The 24,235-nt window shown below is 47.1% G+C and overlaps 1 protein-coding gene across 1 annotated transcript in view; it reads left to right on the forward strand.

Annotated features, from left to right (window-relative positions):
- CPAMD8 (C3 and PZP like, alpha-2-macroglobulin domain containing 8) overlaps positions 1-24,235 on the forward strand; it is a 106,096-nt gene that overhangs the window by 34,105 nt on the left and 47,756 nt on the right. Inside the window, 6 exon segments of the mRNA XM_021085095.1 lie at positions 7,201-7,384; positions 9,318-9,490; positions 10,099-10,248; positions 11,470-11,631; positions 12,703-12,845; positions 16,300-16,362. Of these exon segments, the coding sequence (XP_020940754.1) occupies positions 7,201-7,384; positions 9,318-9,490; positions 10,099-10,248; positions 11,470-11,631; positions 12,703-12,845; positions 16,300-16,362 (875 nt within the window).

The raw sequence follows: 24,235 nt of genomic DNA on the forward strand, positions 1-24,235 counted from the left end.
TGTGACAAGTGCAATGTCACATATCCACCATTACGGTGTCATAGAATGTCAATTACATCGTCAAGAATGGTTTCACGTCCTGAAAAACCCTCTTGCGCTACCTGTTCTTCCCGCCCTCCCCCCGACTCTGGCAGCCACTGAGCTTTTCACTGTCTTTATACTTTTGCCTTTATACTTTTGTCAGAGTCAGAAACATACAGTGTGTGGCCTTCTTCAGGCTGGCTTCTTTCACTTAGTAATTTGTATCAAAGTTTCCTCCTTGTCTCTCTCTTTTTTTCTTTTCTTCTCCATTTTCTCTCTCTCTCTCTCTCTTTTTTTTTTTGGCTGCACCTGTGGCTTGCAGAAGTTCTCTGGCCAGGGATCAAACCTGTGCCATAGCCTCAACTTGAGCCACAGCAATGACAATACCAAATACCTAACCCACTGAGCCACCAGGGAACTCTTCTTCTCCTTTCTTTTCCATGTCTTTTTGTGACTTGAGAGTGCCTTTTTTTTTTTTAGGGCTGCACTTGCGGCCTATGGAGATTCCCAGGTTAGGAGTCTGATTGGAACTAGAGCTCTGGCCTACACCAGAGCCACAGCAACGCAGCATCCCAGCCGCATCTGCGACCCACACCACAGCTCACTGCAACGCCAGATCCTTAACCCACTGGGCAAGGCCAGGAATAGAACCCGAAACCTCATGGTTACTAGTGGGATTCATTTCTGCTGCGCCACAGTGGGCACTCTGAGAGTGTCATTCATTTTTATGATGAATAATAATAAAATACTGTGTTGTATGGTTTACATGAACTGCTGCTTATTTGGTCCCTCACCTATTGAACCATGTATATATATGTTTTTTTATTTTGTTTTGTTTTGTTTTGTTTCAGGCCTACACCGTGGCATAGGGAGGTTCCCAGCCTAGGGGTCAAATTGAGCTACAGCTGCCAGCCTATGCCACAGCCACAGCAACACCAGATCCGAGCCACATCTGCAACCTACACCACAGTTCACGGCAACACGAGATCCTTAACCCCCTGAGTGAGGCCAGGGATAGAACCCGCAACCTCATGGCATGGTTCCTAGTTGGTTTCGTTTCTACTGCACCACAACGGGAACTCCCCGTATATGTATGTTTTATAAAGCAGTCTGTTAACTCCCCTAGCTGAGAGCACTGGGGGCTGTGCCTGGCTGCTATAGGTGGTAGCAGGCTCGCCAGCATTGCTTCTAATGGAAACCACTTGTTGATGGGACTTCTAGGCCCTACCAGCCTTGTAAACCGCTGACACTCTCTCTCCAACTGCACTGCCCAGATGCCCAGACCCGAGGCCACAAGGGGCCCCTGGACGCAGCTCAGAGGAACTGAGGTGCTGGGGCTGCCTGTTCCTTGGGGTTTGCGGCCCTCTGTGGGGTTATGAGAATGAGGAGATCATGCCCAGCTTGGCTGAACACACGGTTCTCGTTTTAATGCTGTTCAACTAGCAGTGTGGTGGGGGATGCTGGCCTTGGCCGCCTTCCCATGGGGGCGGGAGGGAGTCTTGAGTCCCAGTTCTGGAACTGCTGTTTCCAGTAGTTGAGGACTTAGCTGAGCCACTCAGACTCTCCTCCAGCAGGGACACCTCTGTCCTGCCTGAGTCAGGTCAGCAAGTTCCAATAACCACCCCCCCCCCCGATTGTCATCAAGGGGTCCTGGGTGTGACCTCAGGGTACTGAGGCAAGAGTGGCTGTGCTTGGGTCAGTCTGACTGTGTGTTGGAGCCCTTTCCTCTCCCTCCAGCATCAAGGGACATGCAGGGAGGAGCTCCTCTCTAAATGGGAGCTGTCACTGCATTTTTTCTTAGGGTTGCTCTGATGCCACAAGGTTAGTTTGTGAGAAGAAGCAAAAGGTCTGTGCTCTTTCCTTCTTTTTTTCCCAGCACCTCAGAAGGGTCTTTTGTTTGGGTGTTGTTATAAGGAGGATATTTATAAATTTAGAGAGAAATTGAAAAAAAATTATACAATAAATAACCATATGCCTTTCGCCTAGATTTATGAATTAATATTTTTCCTCCATCCATCTACCCATCCATCCACCCACCCATCTCCCCATCTCCCCACTTATCCACCCATCCTCCACTACCCATCCACCCATCCATCCATCCATCCAACTGTCCACCCACCCTCTACCCACTCCCCAACCTATTCACCCGTCCGTTCATCCTCTCATATACCTACCCATCCACCCATCCATCCACATACCTCCCATCTGTCCATCCATCCATCCATCCACCCACCCACTCATCCACTCACCCATTCACCCATCTATGTCTCGCTACTTTTTTTTTGTAACACTTGAAAGTAAGCTACAGATATCATGAAGCTACACTCTTAAATACTTGAGCATAATATATCTTAAAAACAAGGACATTCTGGAGTTCCTTGGCAGTACAGCGGGTTAAAGATCCAGCATTGTCACTACAGTGGCTTGGGGCACTGCCGTGGCACCGGTTTGATCCCTGGCCCTAGAGCTTTCTTATGGCACGTGTACAGTTAAAAAAAGGATGTTTTTCAACATGACCTCAAGGTCATTGTTATATCTAAGATTTTATTAATTCAATGATATTGTTTAATTCACAGGCAATATTCAGATTTTCAAAGGTGTCTTCAGGATATAGTTTATATGCAGTGTGTATGCATGCACATATGTAGGAGTGTGGATGTGTGTGCATGTCTTTCAGATGCATGCTTGTGCACATGCAAGTGTGTGTGTGTGTTGGTGTGTGTGTGCATGTGAACTTCATTCAGGATCAGTGTGCAATTTGCATTTCGCTCTTCTGTGTCTGTAACTGCTCTTGATCTGGAACAAGCCCTTTGCCTTTTCTTCACCATGACTTTTGTAAAGAATCCAAGCCTGGGAGTTCCCTGGCAGTGCAGCAGATTAAGGATCTGGCATTGTTGTCGCTGTGGTACAGGCTTGATCCCTGGCCCTGGAACTTCCAAAGGCCGTGGGTGTGGCCAAAAAAGAATCCAAGCCTGTGGTGTTGTAGATTATCCCACATTCTGAATGAAATGCAGGTTAAAACATTATTTTGGCAAAATGACCATGTAGGTCCTGCTTTTGCCGCATCCCATCAGGAGGCACAGATTCAGGTGGCTCCACCCTTGCTGAAGCTAATCTATCCTTGGTTCGGGTCTGGTTCCCACCAGTTCTTTTCCTCTGCAGGTGAGGCTAATAAACAGGTGACACTCTGAGGCCCCTGTTACAGTGTCCTGACCCCCAGAAATCTTCCATCCAATGCCCTTAGCATCTTTGGCCACTCTTTCTGTAATCAGTTATCACGTTGGGGCTGTGATGGCAGTTCTGGTTTCTGCGTTTATTACGATTCTGGCATTCCTTCTGCATTTTAATGGCTGGTTAAAAAAAAGAACTTTTGCCACCATTATTTTTGCTGTATTGTTGTTTTCAGTGTGCCTACAGACTTTTGGACTTCTAAAAAACGATCTAGTGTGTTAAAATCTATTACCATCGTAGTTCCTTTTTTTCCATTTTAAATTTTGGAATAATTTTATTCTATTTATTTATTTATTTTTGCTTTTTAGGGTTTCACCCACGGCATATGGAGGTTCCCAGGCTAGGGGTCAAATCGGAGCTACAGCTGCCAGCCTATGCCACGCAGGATCTGAGCCTTGTCTGTGACCAGCAATGCAGGATCCGAGCCTCGTCTGTGATGTACATCACAGCTCATGCCAATGCTGGATCCTCAACCCCCTGAGTGAGGCCAGGGACTGAACCCGCTGCCTCATGGTTACTAGTTGGATTTGTTTCCACTGTGCCACAATGGGACCTCCTGGAATAATTTTAGACTTATGGAAGAGTTGCTCAGACAGTGCAGAAAATTCCTATAGATCCTTCATTCAGCTTCCCCTAGTGTATTAAAAATTTTTTAGTGTTGTTTATCTTTTTGTTTTTGTGAGAGTACTTTATACATTTTGGAAACTAGACCCTTATCAGATATATAACTTGAAAATATTTTCTCCCATTTTGTGGGTTATTTTTTCATTTTTCTGATAGTGTCCTTTGATGCAACAAAGGCTTTTAATTTTGATGAAATCAGCTTATCTATTGTTTTTATGGAGTTCCTGTTGTGGCTTAGTGGTTAACAAACCCAACTAGGATCCATGAGGATGTGGGTTCGATCCCTGGCCTTGCCCATTGGGTCAAGGATTCGGTGTTGCCATGAGCTGTGGTATAGGTCACAGAGGTGGCTTGGATCTGGCATTGCTGTAGCTTTGAGGTAGGCGGGCAGCTATAGCTCCGATTCGACCCTAGCCTGGAAACTTCCATATGCCACAGGTGCGGCCCTAAAAAACAAAACAAAACAAAAATTGTCTTTTGTTGCATGTAGTGTTGATATTGCATCCCAAAGAAACCATTGTAAATCCAAGGTTATGAAGGTTTATCTTTGTGTTTTTTTTTAGGAGTTTATAGTTTTAGCTTTTACATTTAAGTCCTTGAACTATTTTGAGTTAATTTTTGTATATGCATGGCGAGATCAGGTCCAACTTCATTCTTTTGCAAGTGGAGATCCAGTTGATTCAGCATCATCTGTGGAAAAGACTGTTCTTTCCTCCACTGAATGGTCTTGGCACCCTTTTTGAGAAATCAGTTGGCCATAGATATTTATTTCTGGGCTCTCAGTTCTGTCCCATTGATGGATGCATTTGTCCTTATGCCAATACCACACTGTCTTGATATTGTAACTTTGTAGCAAGTTTTAAAATTGGTAAGTGTGGTAAAGTTTTCTTACAACTTTGCTCTTTCTCAGTATTGTTTTGGTTTTCCTGGGTCCTTTGCACGTACATGTGACTTTTAGGATCAACCTTTGCATTTTGCCAAAAAAAAAAAAAAAAGGCCACTGACATTTTTGTTAGGCTTCCCCCTAATATTACAGTCCTATGAAACAGTGGTACATTTGTCAAAACTAAGAAATCAGCGCTGTGCATTACTACTAACTAAACTCCAGACTGTATTTGGATTTCCCTAGTTTTTCCAGGAATGCCCTTTTTTTGGTTCAGGCAGGACCTCCCATTGCATTTCATCTTTCCAGTGTGACGGTTTCTTGTCTTTCATGACCTTGACACTCTTAAAGAGTTCAGTCTTCTTTCTACTGCTATGGGAGTACTTTTGGGCCAGCTCCTTAAACAGGTGGTTTTTGTCTTCAGTGGGAGGTAAAATGACACTTGTTAATTACCCACAGTGAACAGGTATGGTGTTGAGAATGTTACATTATCATGTCATTGGATCCTCAGGGCCTACAGTCCAGGAGATATAACCCTATTCTACAGTTGGGAAAACTGAGGCTCAAGAGAGGTGGAATGACTTGCCCCAGGACCCACAGTGAAAATGATACCACTCTCACTGAATGACAGATTACCCTTCTCTGGGCATTCAGTGAGGCCCAGATGTTTGGGGAGAGTCATGGATTGGAAAATGTGGGGCATAGGAGAGAACCTATGGAGCAAAGGCCCAGAAGATGACTTCCCACACAGCCTGTGGCCTCAGTGTAGGATATGGTCCTACTCCAAGCCCTCGAGGAGGTCACAGGACCTGGGAGACTTCATCTGTAACACAGGGGATGAGGGCAGCTTGGAGGTTAAGCATGGGACTCTGGCTTCAGCCCTTTGGGGTTTGAATCCTGTCCCAGCCACTCACTGATGTTGGAAAGGGACCAAGCCTCAGTTTTCTCCTCTGGAAACTTGGGGATTATGCTAGAACCCAACTCATGGAGTGTACATCCAATGAGAAGGTCCAGCCCACTGCCAGCACTGGCACCAGTGAAGTTAAGGAATAGTGCTTAAGACCATCCTCCCACCTGATGCCAGTTGCAGAGTTTGGGGATCACCAAACCTCCTCCAGTTTCCTTAATTTCTGGAGAGTTTTATTTTATTTTATTTATTTATTTATTTATTTATTTTTGGGTCTTTTTAGGGCTGCACAGACATCATATGGAGGTTCCCAGGCTAGGAGTCCAATTGGAGCTGTAGCCACCAGCCTATGCCTCAGCCCACAGCAATGCAGGATCCTAGTGTCTGTGACCCACACCACAGCTCACGGCAATGCTGCTGGATACTTATCCCACTGAGCAAGGCCAGGGATCGAACCTGCATCCTCATGGATGCTAGTCGGGTTCGTTAACCGCTGAGCCATGACGGGAACTCCTCTAGAGAGTTTTACAGAAATCAATGAAAGCTGTCTTATTCATGGTCACATTTTAATACAGTGAAAGATACAGATTAAAATGAACCAAGGCAAGAGGATCATGAAGCAGGGTCCAGGCAAGTTTCCAGTTGTCCTCTTCCCATGGAGTCAAGAATGGTGTTACTTTGCCAGCAACAATGTGTGACTACATGCATGGTGTGCTGCCAACCAGGGACACTGATCTGAACCTCAGTGTCCAGGGGTTTTATTGGGGGTCGGTCATATAGACATGGCTGACCACCTGCCTAGATGACCTATCTCCACCTTGCCAGAGGGCAAACTGATATCATGTGGTCCAAGGCCCCTGCCATAAATTATATTATTCCTATCTGGTGTGGCCCCAGAACCCAGATAAACAAAATCTCATTAGGTAAGACATTTCAAGGCCTGAGAGATCACTTCCCAGGAGTCGGGGACAAAGGCCAGACCTGTCTTTCGGCTAGGTTCAGTTATTTTATTTTACTTTTTTTTTGGTCTTTTCTAAGGCTGCACCCACGGCATATGGAGGTTCCCAGGCTAGGGGTCTAATCGGAGCTGGAGCCGCCGGCCTATACCACAGCCGCAGCAACGTGGGATCCAAGCTGCACCTGTGACCTGCACCACAGCTTATGGCAACACTAGATCCTTAACCCACTGAGCAAGGCCAGGGATCGAACCCACAACCTCATGGTTCCTAGTCGGATTTGCTAACCACTGAGCCACAACAGGAACTCCTAGGTTCAGTTCTTTACCACATTGCACCTCCCTGAGCGCTTCCATACCTTGATCACATTTCATCCACAGCACAGCCCCATTTACAGAGCATCTGCTGAGGCTCTCACGCACCTGATACTAGGCACTCTGCTCTGAAGTAAGCAGTCCTCTTTCAGCTGTCCTGCATCCCTGTGTCTCCAGAGTGGCCTTCTTCCTAGGGTGGGCTGTGGCATTGCTGCTGGGCTGTGGGTACCAGGCAGGACTCCACATGCTGTGTATCTTCCACAGGTCGGGAAGGATGCCTATTTCCCTGTGAGATCCACATGTCCCTGCAATTTCACCCTGTACTATGAAGTGGCTGCGAGAGGCAACATCGTGCTCTCAGGCCAGCAGCCTGCCCACATCACCCAGCAGAGGAGCAAGCGGGCAGCCCCGGAGAAACCCATTCGCTTAATGCACCTTTCTGAGACAGGTGAGCTGGGCCACAGGCTGGATGTTCCTGTTCATCCTTCCGAAGCATTGAGACTGGGATGGGTGCCCCAGCAAGGAGGGGTAAGCAGGATTCTCCCAGGAGGGGAGGCTGCCTTAGGGCAGAGGGCACCTGTCCCAGGCAATACTGAGCTGGGGCCAGGAGGGAAGACAGTGACTATTAGCTGGAGGCAGCTCCTCTGGAGGCCTCTGTGGGCTGGGCCCCCCACAGACCCCTCCTGTGCCATATTGCCACCTGCCAGCTCCCCTCTGCCTTTTCCCAGATTGATTCCCCATCTAGGAGTCCTTCTTCTCCTCCTCCTTGACTCCATGTGCTCCTCACAAGACCTACTTCCTTCCCTAGATCTTCCCAGCCCCCTCCTCTTCATAGCCCTCTGTTTAAAGCAGGATCCCCTAACTGAGGACTATGGATTCTTGAGGGCAGGATATTCTTTGTGGTGGGGACCATCCTGTGCATTGTAGGGTGTTGAGCAACATCTCTGGTCTCCACTCACTAGATGCCAGTGTCAACCCACCCACCCACAGTATGTCAGCCTAAAATGTCTCCAGATAGCACCAATGTCTCTAGGGAGAAAAGTGACCCCTGGATGAGAATCACTAAGATAGATAGATTTACAGATAGACTCATCAATCGATGATGGTTGGATGGATGGATGGATGGGTAGATGGATGGATGGAGAGATGGATTAAAAGGTAGATTCCTAGATGAACTTGTCAATAGATAAATTGATGGATGGATGGAGAGATAAATAGATTAATAGACAATAAATTATAGATTCATAGAATCACTGGATGGATGGATAGAGTCATAGATAGAATCATCAATAGATAAATTAATGGATGGATGGATTGATAGATGATGGATAGGAAGGCAGGCCCACAGGAAGTCAGATAGGGTCTCTCTTATTCTAAGTCACTTTCTCATCCTCAGCACTCCTGATGATTGGGGCTGGTTGATTCTCTGTAGGGCTGTCCTGTGCATTGCAGGGTGTTGAGTAGCATCGTGTGTTCCCACTAAGTAAATACCGGTAACACCCCCAAGTTGTGACAATCAGAATTACCAAGTGTCCCCTGGGGAGCAGCATCACCCTGGTTGAGAACGACTGGCCTGCATGGTGCTTTGGACATTGTGCACCTCCATCTTCTTGGGCTTGTCTGCTCTTTGGGTGAGATAATAGAGGATGTGAGCATCCATGGAGGACTTGCTACACCCCATGAACCCCTAGGGCAGCTTGGGACATTGGTGGTCCCACTGTGCACTGAGCTTTCATGTCTCTTCTTACTTTTTTTCTTTCTGTTTGCCTCTTCTTTTCCTCCCCCCCGATCTATCTTGTAGATAGATATTATCATCTACTATCTATCTACCTCAATGATTCTCATCCAGGGGTCACTTTTCTCCCACCCCTCCATCCCCCCTTCTTCTTTTTTGGCTGCCTCATGACATGTAGAATTCCTGGGCCAGGAATAAGATCCAAGCTGCAGTTGTGACCTATGCCACAGCTGCGGCAATGCTGGATCCTTTAACCCACCTTGCCAGGCTAGGGCTCGAACCTGAGTCCTGGTGTTGCAGAGATGTGGCTGATCCTGTTTCGCCACAATGGTTACTCTTACAGGTCTTGCCTCACTTTTTTTTTTTTTTTTTTTGCTTTTTAGGGCCGCACTTGCGGCATATGGACGTTCCCAGGGTAGGGTTAGGGGTTGAATCGGAGCTACAGCTGCCAGCCTACGCCACAGCCACAGCAATGCCAGACCTGAGCCATGTCTGCAACCTACACCACAGCTCACGGCAACACTGGATCCTTAACCCACTGAGCGAGGCCAGGGATCGAACCCACATCCTCATGGTTCCTAGTCGGGTTTGTTAACCGCTGAGCCACAAAGGGAACTCGTCTCTCCTCACTTTTGACTTGTCTTAGAGCCCCCACCAGCCCCAGCCATTGAGATCAATGTGTGCGTGACTTCTCTCCGGCTGGCTGTGACCCCCAGCATGGTCCCCCTCGGCCGCCTGCTGGTCTTCTACGTCAGGGAGAATGGAGAAGGGGTGGCTGACAGCCTCCAGTTTGCCGTTGAGACCTTCTTTGAAAACCAGGTAGAGCATCAGGAACCAAACTGGGGCAGGGGGGACTGACAAGTGCCATCAGGGTTGGGGACTCCAGGGTGTCAGGGCTGGGGCAGGCTGTGCACAGCTGTTGGACTCCATGTGGTGTGACGGGCTGGACGTGTAAGGGCTGCCCTACCCTCAAGCATAACTGGAACCTAAGTTGCATCGTTCCTGGAGATCTTCCAAAAGTCACCCAAATGGGGGTTGCATTCATCACACACAGGGGATAGCGGTCAGCTGTTCTCTGTCCCTGCTGGGCTCCAGACCCAACAGACACTGCTCATATCCCTCAAAGCGGGCTCAGCCTCCTGTACCCCCTCCCTGCTCTTTCTAGTACTGGCCGAAGCATGTCCTCTCCTGCTGCCCTCTCCCTTCTTCTCCCTTCCCCTCCCCTCCTGTCTTTTGCATAGAAAGTCCCAGTTGCACCAACCTAGTTCCTGTCACCCTGCCTCCTGCCTTTGTCCTCTCCTGAGCGGCAAGGCCAGGGTCCCGGCTGAGCTGGAGAGGACCGACTCTCCTTGGTGGGCAAAGAGGATGGGTGGAGGGTCTGGAGAGTTTGGCCAAGCTCCCAATTTCTCTGCTGTGTTGGGGTCCAGGTTTCACTGACATACTCAACAAACAAGACCCAGCCCGGGGAAGTCATCGACCTGCGAGTCAGGGCTGCAAGGGGCAGCTGCGTGTGTGTTGCTGCAGTTGACAGGAGCGTCTACTTGCTCAGGTCTGGATTTCGGCTGACTCCTGCCCAGGTGAGGGGTGGGGTGGGGGTGGGGACACCCTCTGGGTGCTGGGCTCCAGCATCTCCTTTGGGGAGGGGGTCTCTTCTTTCCAATAAGTGAAAAGCCCTGGGTAAATCCAGATTCTCTGTCCAGTGGGTTCATTCTCGGAGAACCCTATCCTTGTCGCTGCTTTGGTGCAGTTGAAAGATCTTGGAGTCAAATCCAGCATACTCTTGCAACGTGGCAGTGTCCAGATCCTATCTCTCTGGCTCCAGTCTGTCCATTTTTAAAATAGGTTAATGCCATCAATGTCCATCTCTTTTATTATTATTATTATTATTATTATTATTATTATTATTATTATTAGAGTATAGTTGATTTACAGTGTTGGGCCGATTTCTGCTGTAAAGCATAGTGACTCAGTCACACATATATATACATGTTTTGTTTCATACTATCTTCCATCATGAGACTGGGTAGAGTTCCCTGTGCTGTACAATAGGACCTCATTATCTTTATTCTAAACATAATAGTTTGCCCCTACCAACTCCAAACTCCTCATCCCATTTCCGCCTGCCTTGGCAACCACAAGTCTGTCCTCTATGTCTGTGAGTCTGTTTCTGTTCTGTAGGTAGGTTCATTTGTGCCACACTTTATTTACTTATTTATTTATTTTGCCTTTTGCCTTTTTAGGGCTGCACCTGCAGCATATGGAGGTTCCCAGGCTAGGGGTCGAAACGGAGGTGTAGCCACCGGCCTACGCCAGAGCCACAGCAACGCCATATCTGAGCCACATCTGTGACCTACACCACAGCTCACGGCAACGCCAGATCCTTAACCCACTGAACAAGGCCAGGGATCGAACCTTCATCCTCATGGATTCTAGGCAGATTCATTTCTGCTGCACCATGATGGGAACTCCTGTGCTACACTTCAGATTCCACATATAAATGAGATCATATAGTATCTGTCTTTCTCTTTCTGATTTACTTCACTTTGTATGAAAATATCTAGTTGCATCCACGTTGCTGCAAATGGCATTATTTTGTTCTTTTTAATGTCGGAGTAGTATTCCGTTGTGTGCATTACCACATCGTCTTAATTCGTGTATCTGTTGATGGACATTTAGGTTTCCTTCTCTTGAGATTGGTGCCAAGTGACCCATGTGAAAGGAGGTTGCGTCAGGTTGATACCGGTTTGGGTTGAAAAGAAGCCTTCAGTTGACTGGTCCCTGCTTCCCTTTGCCTGTAGGTTTTCCAGGAATTGGAAGATTATGATGTTTCTGATGCCTTTGGGGTGTCCAGGGAAGATGGACCCTTCTGGTGGGCTGGGCTGACAGCCCGACGACGCCGGCGCTCCTCCATCTTCCCGTGGCCCTGGAGCATCACCAAGGACTCTGGGTTTGCCTTTGCCGTAAGGAGAGGTGGTCTTGCACCCCACCGCCCTCTTCTGAGCTCCTCTTTGAAATCAGGGGTCTCGGGGTACAGAGATGGGTCGGGGGTGGGTGGGGTTTCCAAACTTTTAGTGCTGCAGAATCTTTTGTTGTTTTTTATTTTTATTTTTTTGTCTTTTTGTCTTTACAGGGCTGCACCTGCAGCATATGGAGGTTCCCAGGCTAGGGGTCCAGTCGGAGCTGTAGCTGCTGGCCTGCGCCACAGCCACAGCAATACCAGATCCGAGCTGCATTTGTGACCTACACCACAGCTCACAGCAATGCCGGATCCTTAGCCCACTGAGCGAGGCCAGGGATCAAACCTGCAACCGCATGGTTCCTAGTCGGAATCATTAACCACTGAGCCACAACGGGAACTTCCAGAATCTTTTTTTAAATTGAAGTATAGTTGATGTAGAGTTGTGTTAATTTCTGCTTTACAGCGAAGTGATTCAGTTATATTTTATTTATTTATTTATTTATTTTGCTTTGTTTTAGGACTGCACCTGCAGCATATGGAAGATCCCAGGCTAGGGGTCAAATTGGTGCTACAGCCACTGGGCCTACATCACAGCCGCAGCAATGTGGGCTCTGAGCCGCATCTGTGAGCTAAAATTGACCCATTTTAATGTGAACAATTCAGTGGCATTTAATACATCACAGTCTTATGCTAATCAGCATTTCTATCTAGTTCCAGAATATTTCTATCACCCCTGAAAGGAGACCCCATCCCCATTAGCAGTCACTTCTCACTTCTCCCCCTCTCCCCAGCCCCTGGAAACCACTGATCTGCTCTCTGTCTTTATGGATTTGTCTGTTTTGGACATTTCATATGAATGGAAACATACAAGATGTGGCCTTTTGTGTCTAGACTGCAAATGTCCTCTGCTTTTCCCTGGTTGGTCACTGGGTCCCATGACCGCCTTAACCAGTGTCATCGGACTTGGAGGACTGACTCCCCCAGGGCTACACATTAGCAAGGTTGTCCCTTGGTCATAGGGGCCGCCACATCCATTTTCCCACTGTGGGTCTTGGCATTATCTGTTTCCTAGGAAACAGGACTGGTGGTGATGACAGACCTGGTGAGCCTGAACCACCGGCAGGATGGTGGTTTGTACACTGATGAGGTTGTCCCCGCCTTCCAGCCCCACACAGGGAGCCTGATGGCAGCGGTGTCCTCCAGACAACCCCCCAGGTAATTGCTGCTGCCTCAAGCAGGGTTGTCTGAACTCAAACTATTGACATTTGGGGCTGGGTCATTTTCTGCGGTGGGGCTGTCCCGTATGTTGAGTGGCATCTCTGGTCTCTACCAGCCAGATGCCAGTAATATCTCTTCCCAAGTTGTGACAACCAAAATCTCTACAGACATTACCCAGTGTCCTCTTGGGGCCAGAGTCATCCTAGTCTAGGGGGCTGGGGCTCCCCCTGTTCTTGGCCCCACCCAAGTGCATGGAGCTGGGGGTGTGGAAGAGAGTGAATGGCATAACAGGGAAGAAGATCTGCCTGGAACAAAGGAATTAGGGCAGGGTGGGAAGCTGAGACTTGATCCTCTTACTCCCAGAGACTCTCCTTAGAAAATTCTATTCACCCTTTCTCCTTCCTTCCACCATTCCCTCCTTCCTTCTCTTTCTCTTCCCCTTCCCCTCTTATCTTTTGGAGTTAAACACCAAATAATTACTTTTCAGTCTTTCTTATTATTAATTCAAACATTTAAGCTTTTTATTTTTATTTATTATTTATTTATCTGTTTGTCTTTTTAGGGCTGTACCTGCGGCATATGGAGGTTCCCATGCTGGGGTCTAATCGGAGCTGTAGTCCCTGGCCTACACCAGAGCCACAGCAACACAGGATCCGAGCTGTGTCTGCAACCTACACCACAGCTCACGGAAACGCCGGATCCTTAACCCACTGAGTAAGGCCGGGGATCAAACTGGCAGCCTCATGGTTCCTAGTCTGATTCGTTAACCACTGAGTCAAGATAGGAACTCCAATCCTCCATGTCTTTGCTCATTTTTGTTTCTTTGTTTGCTAACTTATCAGTTACTGAGAGGAGTTCACATCCTTAGATTGGTGACTTTGTCCTTGATCTCATGGAAGCTTTTGTTTCACAGGCTTTTGATGTTTCCTCCCCTCTCCAGTCTCTCCGTTTGTCTCCTCTCTTCTGCTCCCACCTGTCTCTTTCCCACTTTCTTCATTCTCTGCATCTCCCACTAGCTTCTCAACTCCAGGTCTTGGCCAGCTGGCTTGGGAACGGGGAGGATGTTTTGAAGGCTTTGCCTTCTTATTATCTCTGGACTTAAGAGCATATAGGCTGGGAAAGGGGAGGCAGACCTGTACTCTCTCCTGCCAGCTCCTCCCATGAGAGGCACAGAACCAAGTGGGGCAGGGATGAGGTCAGTGTGGTCAGCAGCACCTCAGTATCTGTGTCTCTCCAGAGACCTTGAGGGTGGCACCCAGACTCCTTAGCCCTTGTTCTGAGCCAGAGGTGGCCCAGAGGACTTTCCACCTTGTTGGGCCTTTCCATGAAAGTCCTCTTCATCTTCCAAGCCCTCTCTGCCCAGACCATCTGTTGCCTAGGAAACAGGACTGGTGGTGATGACAGACCTGGTGAGCCTGAACCACTGGCAGGCTCTATAGAGGGAACCCCCCCAGTCCCCCCAGTCCCCTCTGCAATGGTTCTGGGTACATGGATCCCTTAGGTTCTTCTTTTTTCCCACCTTTTTTGGCTGCACTCATGGCATATGGAAGTTCCCTGGCCAGGGGTCAAATCTGAGCCACATCTGCGACCTGTGCCATAGCTGCAGCGCCAGATTCTTAACCCACTGCACCAGTTTGGAGATTGAACTGGGACTGCCACAGAGACAAGCTAGATCATTAACCTATTGTGCCACAGCAGGAACGCCCTCTCCGAGGTTCTTCTTGCCTGAGTCACACAATTGAGTGTGGCAGCCCCATAAGGGTCCTGATTTCCACACTCTAAAGCAGGGCATGGTATAGTATTTTGGATGCACACAGAGGTGTTTCTAAGATATGCTCACATGTAAGCAGCCTCTAAACCCCTGCAAAGGCAGTTGTAAATCCCAATGCAGAAAGAGAAATGCCTTAAAAAGCAAGTGTCCATGCCCTTTTGTAGTTGGATACTATATCCTTATTCTGAAGATAAGGTATTTTACTTAATGATATGCACGTGGTTAAATTTTTTCCAAACAGTGTGCAAAGGGATATAATGAAATGGATATATATGCCTCCCACCCCCAGAGCCTCCATTCCCTTTTTAGAGGCATGATGGTCAATAATTCCTTAGGTATCCTTCTAGAAATTTTCTGTGTACCTACAGGAATTATTTTTCCTTTTTGGCTACCCCACGACAAGTGTAGTTCCCGAGCCAGGGATCATATTTGAGCTGCAGTTGCAACCTACACTGCAGCTGCAACAATGTGGGATCCTATAACCCACTGCGCCAGGCTGAGGGTTGAAACTGTGTCCTGGCGCTGTGGAGACGCTGTCAATCCTGTTGTGCCACAGCGAGAAACCACAGGATTTTTCGAACAACCCAATGGAAGAATACTATAATACTGTTCTGTACTTTCCTTTTTTGAGTCAACAACTGTTAGAGGCTATTCCGTATCAGTACATACATGCTTACCCCATCCTTTTTCACTGACATGTAATATTCCACGGTGTGGTTGTATTATCATTTGATGAACCAGACACCCTATTGATGGAGGGTTTGGCTATTTGTTAATTCTCCCAGTGCTGTGATGAACCACACCATCATCCATCTTTGCATTTGTGTCTGTGGTTAATTCCAGGGTTCATTCCTAGGAGTGGTAATTGCAGGTCAAAAGGGATGTGAGCATTTTTAATTTTGAGAAGTTTTGCCACATTTCAAGATATTAATACTATCTTTTTAAAGACTAGGACAGTCCCTGAGGAAGGTGAGCTGTGAGGCTTCCAAGGATGAAAGCCCAGAGGAAGGGGAGTGCAGGGGAACTCAATGTGACGATACAGAAAAACATGGCAAACCCAGGGAGGGAAATTAGCAAAAGGGAGGACATGAGGTGGTCCCTGTGGCCCTCTTACCTTTGAAATTCAGGATATGAGGCACCCCTGTCATTTTAAGGAGGCTCTGCCAAACCTTTGATACCTCGCTTTTACTGGTTCTAATTAAGTAGAATGCTCACCCTGCCAGATGAAATAACACCTTATGTTCTAATCGATTAGAATGCTAACCTTCCCAGGTAAGAGAGTGAAAACCACTAGAATATTAACCTGTTGGTTAAAGGAATTAAAACATTGTATTCTAATCAAGTAGAATGTCAACCTGCCAGGTAACAGAATTAAGTTATGTCCAAGTAACTGTTTTTTTCTTCTGATGGTCACACCTACGACACATGGAAGTTCCCAGGCTAGGGATCAAATTGGAGCTGCAGCTGCCAGCCTACGCCACAGCCGCAGCAATGCTGGATCCAAGCTACATCTGCCACCTATGTCGCAGCTTGCAATAACGCTGGATCCCTAACCCAGTGAGCAAGGCCAGGGATCGAACCCACATCCTCATGGACACTGGGGTTCTCAACCCTCTGAGCTACAACAGGAAATCCCTATCCGTGAAACTTTAATCATTTCTTTCTTTTTTATTTTCATAGAACAGAGAAGAGGAAAAGGACCTTCTTCCCCGAAACATGGATTTGGCACTGTCTCAACATCAGGTACAGTAAGATTTCCTGACTTTGCTGCCTTTGTGGGCTGACTCAGAGGCCCCCGTGGAAATCTAGCTTGTTCCCTGCAGGTTTGCCCTGAGATCTGACACCAACATCTGAGTAAGACACTGGGCATCCTTTCCTAACGCATAAAACTCAAAGCTCTGAAGTCAGCCCCCAATCCCACTGCAGCTTCGGACATCTGCCCACGAAATATGAAATTCGAGGGCTTCGTGCGTCTTACAAGTCCCTCTGGGGGTAACATGATCTGCTCTGTTTACATAATGAGCTCATTAAAACGATTACAGTTCCCTGGAACATGACCGAGATCCTACTCCCCAGCCCCTCCTCGCTCCTCAGGGGACTCTGGCCCCACCCCCTGCACACAGGCTGCTTTTCTCAGCACATTTTCTTTCCATATTATTTTCTCTTTGAGTTCGCCTTGGAGCAGCAGTGCTGTGCCAAAGTCTTGCCAGATGCGGTTGGCTTTTTTCTTTCAATGCTTGGTGTCAGAACACCAATGGCATTAGTAGAAGGTGGCGGTGACCTGCCCTGGGAAACCAGTGAGGCATGAAAGTTCAGACCCCCAGGGCCAGTGGGTGGGCCAGCATGTGGACCTACTGCTGTGCTGGGGCCCCCTTCCTGAGATGTCACTGAACCAAGCACACAGCTGGGACTTCCTCAGGCTGCTTCCACTGAGGTGTGTGTCCCCATTATGGGAAGTCTTCCCTCCTGGTGAGAACAGATGCTAATGATTGCCTTTTGTTCTGAGAGTCCAGCTTTAAAATGGGCTGTCTGTCCATCATCAGCGATGTACGGAAAGTAGAAATGGATCTACTTTCTGGCTACTAGGTGAGGTTTTGGGTGCTGGGTAATGTTTTGTTTTGTTTTGTTTTCCTTTTTAAGGCTGCACCCATGGCATATGGAAGTTCCTGGGCTGGGGTCAAATTGGAGCTGCAGCTGCAGCCTGCGCCACAGCCACAGCAACACTGGATCTGAGCTGCCTGTGCGAACTATGCCACAGCTTGTGGCAACACTGGGGCCTTGACCCACTGAGCGAGGCCAGGGATTGAACCTTTGGGTTCTTATCAACCCGCTGAGCCACAAAGGGAACTCTGTGAGCGGCGTGTTTTGCTGCCAGGAATGGCATCTTGAACAAGGCAGACAAGGGTCCCCTCACTCACTGAATTTGTTATATGCCCCAAAAAGCTTCAGGCTTTGGTAGGGTCAGTGTTCTTTTTATTTTTATTTATTTATTTATTTTCGTCTTTTGTTCTTTTAGAGCTGCACCTGCGGCATATGGAGGTTCCCAGGTTAGGGGTCTAATCGGAGCTGTTGCTGCCGGCCTACACCACAGCCACAACAACATCAGATCCGAGCTGCGTCTGCGACCTACACCACAGCTCATGGCAACGCCGGATCCTTAACCCACTGAGCGAGGCCAGGGATCGAACCTACAACCTCATGGTTCCTAGTCGGATTCCTTTCCACTGCGCTGCTATGGGAATTCTCAGGGTCAGTGTTCTCATGGAGGGCTGGGCCTGGGGCTTGGGAGGAAGAGGAGGGACTCTTCGGGAAAGCTGGAGAGATGCGCAGGGCAGCTGGAGCTCAAGCTGAGTCCCACAGGATAGATCAACAGAATGGGGGAAGGATGTTTGTCCAGCAAGAGGGACCAGCAGAGGCAAGAGCTGGGAGGTGGGAGGGGCTGCTGGTTTGCACATGGTTGCGGAGAGGCCGTGAGGAGGATGCAGGGGGTGTGAAGGCTGCTTGGGGCTGTGTTGGGGGGTGTGGAGAGCCAGGGAGCGTTGCTGGGAGGCATTTGGGATTTGAGATAGTCTCTGTCCCTCTGTTGGCCAGAGCAAGGAGGAGGCAGAGGGGGCAGGTCTGAGGCCAGGGGTGGAGGCTGTTGCTTGGCCTAGGCAAGGATTGGTCAGCTCTTTTTTTTTCTCCTAAGTTTTATTTTTATTTTTGCTTTTTATGGCCACACCTGTGGCATATGGAGGTTCCCAGGCTAGGGGTCCAGTTGGAGCTACAGCTGCCGGCCCATGCCACAGCCACTGCAATGTCAGATCTGACCCGTGTCAGCCACTGCAATGCCAGATCCTTAACCCACTGAGGGAGGCCAGGGCTCGAACCTGCAACCTCATGGTTCCTACTCAGATTCATTTCTGCTGCACCATGACGGGAACTCCCTTCCTAATTTTTAAAATTGTGGTAAAATACACACAACATTTATCATCTTATTCAGTTTTAGGTGTACAGTTCTGTGATATTAAGTGCATTCATACTGTTGTGCTGCCATCATACCATCACGGCTCTCCATTTCCAGAAGTCTTTTCATCTTGCAAAACTGAAACTATGTCCCCATGAAATACTAATCCCCAATCCTCCTTCCCCTAAGCTCCTGGCAGCCACTCTTCTACTTTCTGTCTCTATGAATCTTACTGCTCTAGGGACCTCATGTTAGTGGATTCATACAGTATTTGTCCTTTTGTGACTGGCTTATGTCATTCAGCATGATGTTCCCAAGGTTCATCCATGTCGTGGTGGGTGTCAGAATTTCTTTTCTCTTTAAGGCGGAGTAACATTCCATTGTATGGATGGACCACGCTTTGTGTGTCCATTCGTCCTTTCCTGGACACTTAGTTTGCGTCCACCTTTTGGTTATTTATGAATACTCTTTTTATGAATGTGGGTGTATAAGTATCTCTTTGAGACTCTGCTTTCAGTTCTTTTGGATGTATACTCAGAAGTGGAATTGCTGGATCATATGGTTATTCTATGTTTAATTTTTGAAGAAATCGCCATGTTTTCCACAGTGGCTGCATCATTTTATATTCCTACCAACAATACACAAGGTTTCTTCTTTAATTGTTAATGGAATTTACCAGTGAAGCCATCAGGTCCAGAGCTTCCCCTTTTTGGAAGATTTTTGATTACCGATCAATCTCTGGAGTACCCGTTGTGGCTCAGCAGAAACGAATCCGACTGGGAACCATGAGGTTGCACGTTCGATCCCTGGCCTTACTCATTGGGTTGAGCTGTGAGCTTTGGTGTAGGTTGTAGGTCGCAGACTTGGCTTGGATCTCGAGTTGCTGTGGCTGTGGTGTAGGGTGGTGACTACAGCTCCGATTCTACTCCTAGCCTGGGAACCTCCATATGCTGCAAATGCAGCCCTAAATAAATAAATAAATAAAAAGCTGATTCAGTCTCCTTACTAGTTATAGATTTATCCAGACTTTGTATTTCTTTGTGATTTAGTCGTGGTAGGTTTCATGTTTCTAGGAATTTATCCATTCATCTAGATTATCCAAGTAGTTGCTGTACAAGAGTTCACAGTAGTCTCTTATAATCTTTTTCATTTCTGTAGACTCTGCAGTAATGTCCCCACTTTCATTCTGAATTTAGTAATTTAGGTCTTTTCTCTTTTACTCTTAGTGCATCTAGCTAAAGGTTTGACAATATTATTGATTTCATTGATTTTCTCTATTATTTTTCTATTCTGTATTCCATTTATCTCTGCTATAATCTTTATTATTTCTTTCCTTCTGCATCTTTATTACTGGATCACTTTCATTTTTCTTTTTCACCTGCTTTAAGTTGTAAAAAGGTAGATTGTTTATTTGAGATCTTTCTTATTTTGTAATATAAGCATTTATAGCTATAAATTTCCCTCCTGGCACTGCTTTTGCTGCATCCCGTGAGTTTTGGTGTGTTGTGCCTTTTTTTAATTCCTCAGCTGCACCTGCAGCACATGAGATTTCCAGGGCCAGGGATCTAATCAGAGCGACCTATGCTGCTGCTGTGGCAATGCCAGATCCATTAACTACTGTGCTGGGCCAGGAATTGAACCGGCACCTCTGCAGAGACATCTGGATCATTAACCCACTGCACCACAGCCGGAACCCCTTGTTTTCATTCATCTCTAAGTACTTTTTAATTCCTTTCTTGATCTTTTCTTTGATCCAACACATTAAGACTGTGTTGCTTAATTTCTACAAATTTGTAAAATTTCCAGCTTTCTTTCTCTTTGTTGATTTCTAACTTTATCCCATTTGTGGTCAGTGAAGATATGTTGCTGTCTCTCTTTTTGAATCTATTGAGACTTAATTTGTAGCTTAACATATGGTCTGTCCTGGAAAATACCTGATATGGGCCTGAGAACATGTGTTCCATTGTCGTTGAATAGTGTTCTGTTTATATCTCCCCCTGTTCTATTCCCCACAGAATGGCCCATGTGTCAGATGGATCAGCCAAGATATAGGGGTCCTCTCACTTGGAGGGAGTCCTGAACAAAAGGCTCCAGCAGTTTTATGGACCTTGGGGGTGGGGGTTGGGGAAAGAGCCAGGAGTGGGAAGGTACTGGGTGCTGAGCCAGAGTAGGGAGGGATGTCTTCAGTGTTTTCTCCTGAAAATAAGGAGGCCCTGGCAGAGGTGTCTGAAGATGACCCCTGCCCAAATCCCTTATGATAAAGACATATGAGTGGAGGCTTAGGGCTGGGAATGCAAATAGGCAAGGATCATGGCCAGCCAGGGGGGCCCTGAGTCCTTGATTGAAGCTCCCCTCAGAGACTGCAGTGCCCTCCCACCCCAACTCCAGGAGGCCTGCAGGGTGAAGACGTTTTGTTGAATTTTTTGAATTAAAGTATAGATGATTTACAATGTCGTGCCAATTTCTGCTGTATAGCAAAGTGACCCAGTCATACATACATACACACACACACACACACACACACACACACATATATATATATATATATATACACACACACATACATACACATTCCCTTTCTTATATTATCTTCCATCTTGGTCTATCCCAAGAGACTGGATATAGTTTCCTGTGCTGTACAGTAGGACCTCATTGCTTATCCATTCTAAATGTAATAGTTTGTATCTACTAACCCCAAACTCCCCATCTATCCTGCTGCCTCCTCCCTCTCCCCTGGCAACAACATGCCTGTTCTCTATGTCTGTGAGTCTGTTTCTGTTTTGTAGGTAGGTTCATTTGTGCCACATTTTAGAGTCCACATATAAGTGATATCATGTGGTATTTGTCTTTCTCTTTCCGACTTACTTCACTCAGTATGAGAATCTCTGGCTGCATCCATATTGCTGCAATTGGCATTATTATTATTATTAGGGGTCGAATCTTAGCTGCGGCTGCCAGCCTACACCACAGCCACAGCAATGCCAGATCCTTTAACCCATTGAGAAAGGCCAGAGATCGAACCTGCATTGTCATGGATACTAGTTGAGTTCTTAACCCTCTGAGCCTAATGGAAACTCCTCTATTTTGTTCTTTTTTATGGCTGAGTAGTATTCCCGCTTGTATATGGACCACATCTTCTTAATCCATCCAGCTATCAGTGGACATTTAGGTTGTTTCTGTCTTGGTTATTGCAAATAGTGCTGCTATGAACATAGGGGTGCATGTATCTTTTTGAATTATAGTTTTGTCCAGATATATGCCCAAGAGTCGGATTGCTAGATCGTATGGTGGTTCTATATTCAGTTTTCTGAGAACCTCATACAATAGTTGGTGCAGTAGTGGTTGCACCAACTTACATAGGGTGAAGCCTTTGTAATGGCCTGGGCTCAGACCTGAAAAAATCACACATACATTTGTAACAGAGAGCAAGGCTCTGCAAGGGTGTATGAAATAAGGATGCCAGGCTGGGAAGTGTGAATGTCCCCCTGGGGGGTTGGGTAAGTGGGTGGCACCCAGTGCACAGTGACATTCACGCTTCCCAGCCTGGCATCCTTGTCTCATACACTGTTGCAGAGCCTGGCTCTCTGGTTGGCTGTGATCATATGAAGCTGGGGAACGTTCTGCAAAATGGAAAGAGGCTGAGCTTGAGTTGTTGTTGGGGGAAGGGGTGGCACCTGTGATGTTCATAAAGGTGAGGAAAGATGCTCCAGGTCCTGTGGGGCCATGTTCCACTGCCCAGCGAGGTCCACCTGGGTAGTAAGGTTTCTCCTGGGAAGTGGATGGAGAGGCCAGATGGGTGAGGAATAGCCGGGTACCCTGTCAGGTCAAGGGCAATCTGAGCTTTGCTTCTTGGGCTTCTCCCACTATGTGCTAAGACAGATCTCAAAAGAACATTCTGGAAATGCCAAAGAAACCCCAGAGGTTGTCCCCCAGGACCATCCTCGAGTGATCAGTTCTGCCCTTGGTGGAGGTGGGCGTGGGGGGTAGGGAGATCTTGCATGTTCCTTGAGCAACACTCTCCAATAGAAAAAGAACATCAACCATCATATATGTAATTTCAGAGAAAGAGGAGTTCATTCAAATCATATTTTTAAAAAATTTATTTTATGAAAGTATAGTTGATTTACAGTGTTATGTTAGTTTAAGGTAGGCAACAAAGTGATTCAGTCATACATATGTATACATATTCTTTTTCATATGCTCTTCCTATCATGGTTTATCACAGGCTATTGCATATAGTTCCCTGTGCTGTATGGTAGGCCCTTGTTGTTTATCCATTCTGTGTATAATAGTTTGCATCTGCTAATCCCAAACTCCTAATCCATCCCTCCTTCACTCCCTCTCCCTCTTGGCCACCACAAGTTGAATCATATTTAAAAAATTTTTTTAATTTTAATTTTTAAATTAAAGCGTAGTTGATTTACAGTGTTGTGCCAATTTCTGCTGTACAGTAAAGTGACCCAATCATGCATATATATGCATTCACTTTCTTTCTTTCTTTTTTTTTCTTGATTTTTAGGGCTGCACCCGTGGCCTATGGAGGTTCCCAGGCTATGGGTCGAATTGGAGCTACACCACAGCCACAGCAACACAGGATTCAAGCTGCATCTGCAACCTATACCACAGCTCACGGCAATGCCAGATCCTTAACCCAGTGAGCGAGGCCAGGGATCAAACCCGCAACCTCATGGTTACGAGTCGGATTGGTTTCTGCTTCGCCACAATGGGAACTCCACATTCAGTTTCTTTTTTTGTTTGTTTGTTTTTGGTTTTTTTTTGGTTTTGTTTTGTTTTGTTTTTTTGTTTGGTTTGTTGTTGTTGTTGTTGTTGTTGTTGTTGTTGCTATTTCTTGGGCCACTCCCGCGGCATATGGAGGTTCCCAGGCTAGGGGTTGAATCGGAGCTGTAGCCACCGGCCTACGCCAGAGCCACAGCAACGCGGGATCCGAGCCGCATCTGCAACCTACACCACAGCTCACGGCAACGCTGGATCGTTAACCCACTGAGCAAGGGCAGGGACCGAACCCGCAACCTCATGGTTCCTAGTCGGATTCGTTAACCACTGCACCACGATGGGAACTCCAGTTTCTAATACACATTTCTATTTAACCTAACATATATCCAAAATATTGTCTCAATACATAATCAATATAGAAATTATGGATGTGATATTTTACTGATTAATTTATTTATGGTACTGTATTAGTTGTGGCTGCCATGACAATCATAAACTGAGGAGCTTAAAACAATAGAAGTTTATTCTCTCACAGTTCTGGAGACCAGAAATCTGAGACCAGGGTGTCAGCAGGGCCACACTCCTCTGAAGACTTTAGAGGAGGAGGCTTCCTGGCCTCTTCCTGCTTCTGGGGGCTGCAGGCGTTCCTTGGCTTGTGATCATATCACTCCAGCCTCTGCCTCCATCTTTGTCTAGCCTTCCTCTCTCTGTGTTTGAATTTCTCTCTTCTTCTTTTTTTTTGTCTTTTTGGTTTTTTTTAGGGCCACACCCATGGCATATGGAGGTTCCCAGGCTATGGGTCGAATTGGAGCTACAGCTGCCGGCCTACACCACAGCCACAGCAATGCAGGATCCGAGCCGCATTTGAGACCTACACCACAGCTCAGGGCAATGCTGGATCCTTAACCCATGAGCGAGGCCAGGGATGGAACCCAC

The sequence above is a fragment of the Sus scrofa genome, chromosome 2 (genome assembly GCF_000003025.6).
Source record: "Sus scrofa isolate TJ Tabasco breed Duroc chromosome 2, Sscrofa11.1, whole genome shotgun sequence".
In the NCBI taxonomy this organism is placed as follows: domain Eukaryota; kingdom Metazoa; phylum Chordata; class Mammalia; order Artiodactyla; family Suidae; genus Sus; species Sus scrofa.